The 2,751-nt window shown below is 54.5% G+C and overlaps 1 protein-coding gene across 1 annotated transcript; it reads right to left on the reverse strand.

The window, feature by feature from the left end:
- Nucleotides 1-322: 322 nt before the first annotated feature.
- On the reverse strand, nucleotides 323-1,722 carry LOC146764191 (olfactory receptor 14A16-like). Its single transcript, XM_085565683.1, has one exon. The coding sequence runs from the start codon at nucleotides 1,683-1,685 to the stop codon at nucleotides 753-755; it is 933 nt and encodes a 310-aa protein (XP_085421809.1). The 5' UTR covers nucleotides 1,686-1,722; the 3' UTR covers nucleotides 323-752.
- Nucleotides 1,723-2,751: the final 1,029 nt, after the last annotated feature.

A 2,751-nucleotide genomic window follows, 5' to 3' on the forward strand; every position in this document is an offset into this window, starting at 1 on the left:
CTTTGTGACACCAAGGGTCCCATGGAACCAAAGGGACATTGTGACACTGGGAGGCCTCATGGAATCATGGACACCATTGGGACACTCTGGGGCCTCATGGAACCGAGGTGACACCAAGTTGGCTGCGAGTATTGATCTGCTGGAGGGTAGGAGGGCTCTACACAGGGCCCTGGACAGGCTGGATCCAGGGCCCAAATCCAACAAGGTGAGGTTTAACAAGTCCAAGTGCCAAGTCCTGCACTTTGGCCACAAAAACCCCTGCAGTGCTACAGGCTGGGGACAGAGGGGCTGGACAGCAGCCAGGCAGAAAGGGACCTGCAGGGACTGATGGACAGCAGGCTGGACATGAGCCAGCAGAGTGCCCAGGTGGCCAAGAAGGCCAATGGCTCCTGGCCTGGATCAGGAATGGTGTGGCCAGCAGGAGCATAGTGGCTGTGCCAGCACTGATCTGCCCCAGCTCTGCACACAGACATTGCTGCTGCAGCTCCAGAGAAGACAATGAACGGGCATCTCTGCAGAAAACTTTGCTGGGACATCCTTTAATTCCTTCAAAGTCACAGGCCCTCATTGACACAGTCTGTGGCCACAGGGAAGGTGGAAAGAAACAAAATGAGAAATGGCACAAGGAATGACATTTCTTTGTGGACAGCATTAAAATGTAAAACAATGAAAAAGAACGTCCAAGAGGAAAACAGCAAGAAGTATCAAAGATAATTTTTATTACAAGTGATACTCAGAAATTGGCCAGCAGTTTAATGTTCCTGAAAGCATACAGGCATCAGTCTCCACACTGCAGCCTTGAGCTCCTGGTTCCTCAGGCTGTAGATGAGGGGGTTCAGGGCTGGAGGCACCACCAAGTACAGAACTGACACTGACAGATCCAGGGATGGGGAGGACATTGAGGGGGGCTTCAGGTGAGCAAACATGACAGTGCTGGTGAACAGAGAGACCACAGCCAGGTGAGGGAGGCAGGTGGAAAAAGCTTTGTGCCGTCCCTGCTCATTGGGGATCCTCATCACAACCCTGAAGATCTGCACATAGGAGAAAACAATGAATGCAAAAGAAGCAAATCCAAGAGACACAGTAACAGTAATTATCCCAAGTTCTCTGAGGTAGGATTTGGAGCAGGAGAGTTTGAGGATCTGGGGGATATCACAGAAGAACTGGCCCAGGGCATTGCCATGGCACAGGGACAGGGAAAATGTATTGGCTGTGTGCAGCAGAGCATTGAGAAAGGCACTGGCCCAGGCAGCTGCTGCCATGTGGGCACAAGCTCTGCTGCCCAGGAGGGTCCCGTAGTGCAGGGGTTTGCAGATGGACACGTAGCGGTCGTAGCACATGATGGTCAGGAGGAAATACTCTGATCCAGTGAAGAAGAGAAAGAAAAAGAGCTGAGCAGCACATCCTGAGTAGGAGATGTTCCTGGTGTCCCAGAGGGAATTGTGCATGGCTTTGGGGACAGTGGTGCAGATGGAGCCCAGGTCGCTGAGGGCCAGGTTGAGCAGGAAGAAGAACATGGGCGTGTGCAGGTGGTGGCCGCAGGCTACGGCGCTGATGATGAGGCCGTTGCCCAGGAGGGCAGCCAGGGAGATGCCCAGGAAGAGGCAGAAGTGCAGGAGCTGCAGCTGCCGCGTGTCTGCCAGTGCCAGCAGGAGGAAGTGGCTGATGGAGCTGCTGTTGGACATTTGCTGTGGCTGCACATGGGCACCTGTTCATGGAGAAAGGACAGGGACAAGTCAGGAGAGGCTGCTTGGAGCCAAACCTGGGCCATTCCCTGCAGGCTGTCCTGCTGGGACTCACCCACCCTTGTTCCTGCTCTGGGAAAACCCTCACCCAGGTCCCTGCCTGAGCTCCAGTTGTGCTGGCTGAGTGTGCCAGGAGCAGCCAGGGCTGTATGTGGGGGCTCTCAAGGAGCCATCCCTGCCCTGCTGCCCTGGGTTTGTGGCCCTGTGGCAGAGGGACAAGGTTGGATATTCAGGATTTATCACGGGAATCACTCCTAATGCAGAAAACCTTGGTACCATCTGCACTCCCAGATCAAAAGGATTGGAGGAGTTGGTTTTATGAATTGTTTTCCTACCCACTCACCATTGCATGCTCTCTGAGGTCAGAAATCCCCAGCATTCCTGCTGCACTCAGAGTTTGCCACTGAGAGATGTCAGAGGCAAAGGATTCCCTGTGGCTGAGGGAAGGTGAGGGGCTGGATGGGCTTGTTCCCCGAGCACTGCTCTGTTCAGCCCCCTCTGCTTCCCTGAGCATCTCCCTGGGCCTGGACATCCCCTCCTGAGAGGTGCCTTGTCCCTGCCAGCGCTCACTGAGCCCATCCCACCCTGTGTGCCCTTGGCCCGGCCCTACAGAAACCTGCCTGTGTGCAGGGCCCTGGCTGGGGCAGGCTCTGTGTGCAGCTGGGCAAGGGCAGCTCAGGAGAGCCCTGCTGGGCCCTGCAGAGGTGATGCTGCTGCTGCCCAGGGCTGAGGAGTGGCTGAAGGCCCTTTGGGAGGCTCCCAGCAGAGACACTGACCACCCAAAGTCACAGTTCTGGAGTCTCTGTAAATGTTCAAACATTCCTTTGATGATCCTGTCTGTCCCTTTCAACTCAGAATGTGCTCTGATTCTGGGATTACAATTCCTGTTCTGCTTCTCTCAACCCCCCGCTACCTATAATCAAAAGACAAAAAAAGAGCCCTTGCAACAGTGTTAGAACAGTAAAGTAAAAAACAGACCTTTATTGGAAGTTTCCAGGTGTCCCAG

Source organism: Lonchura striata, chromosome 36 (assembly GCF_050655825.1).
Source record: "Lonchura striata isolate lonStrDom1 chromosome 36, ASM5065582v1, whole genome shotgun sequence".
NCBI lineage: Eukaryota > Metazoa > Chordata > Aves > Passeriformes > Estrildidae > Lonchura > Lonchura striata.

Excerpts from the sequence above, each read along its gene's own strand:
- LOC146764191 (XM_085565683.1), bottom strand. The coding sequence starts at position 1,685 with ATGTCCAACAGCAGCTCCATCAGCCACTTCCTCCTGCTGGCACTGGCA.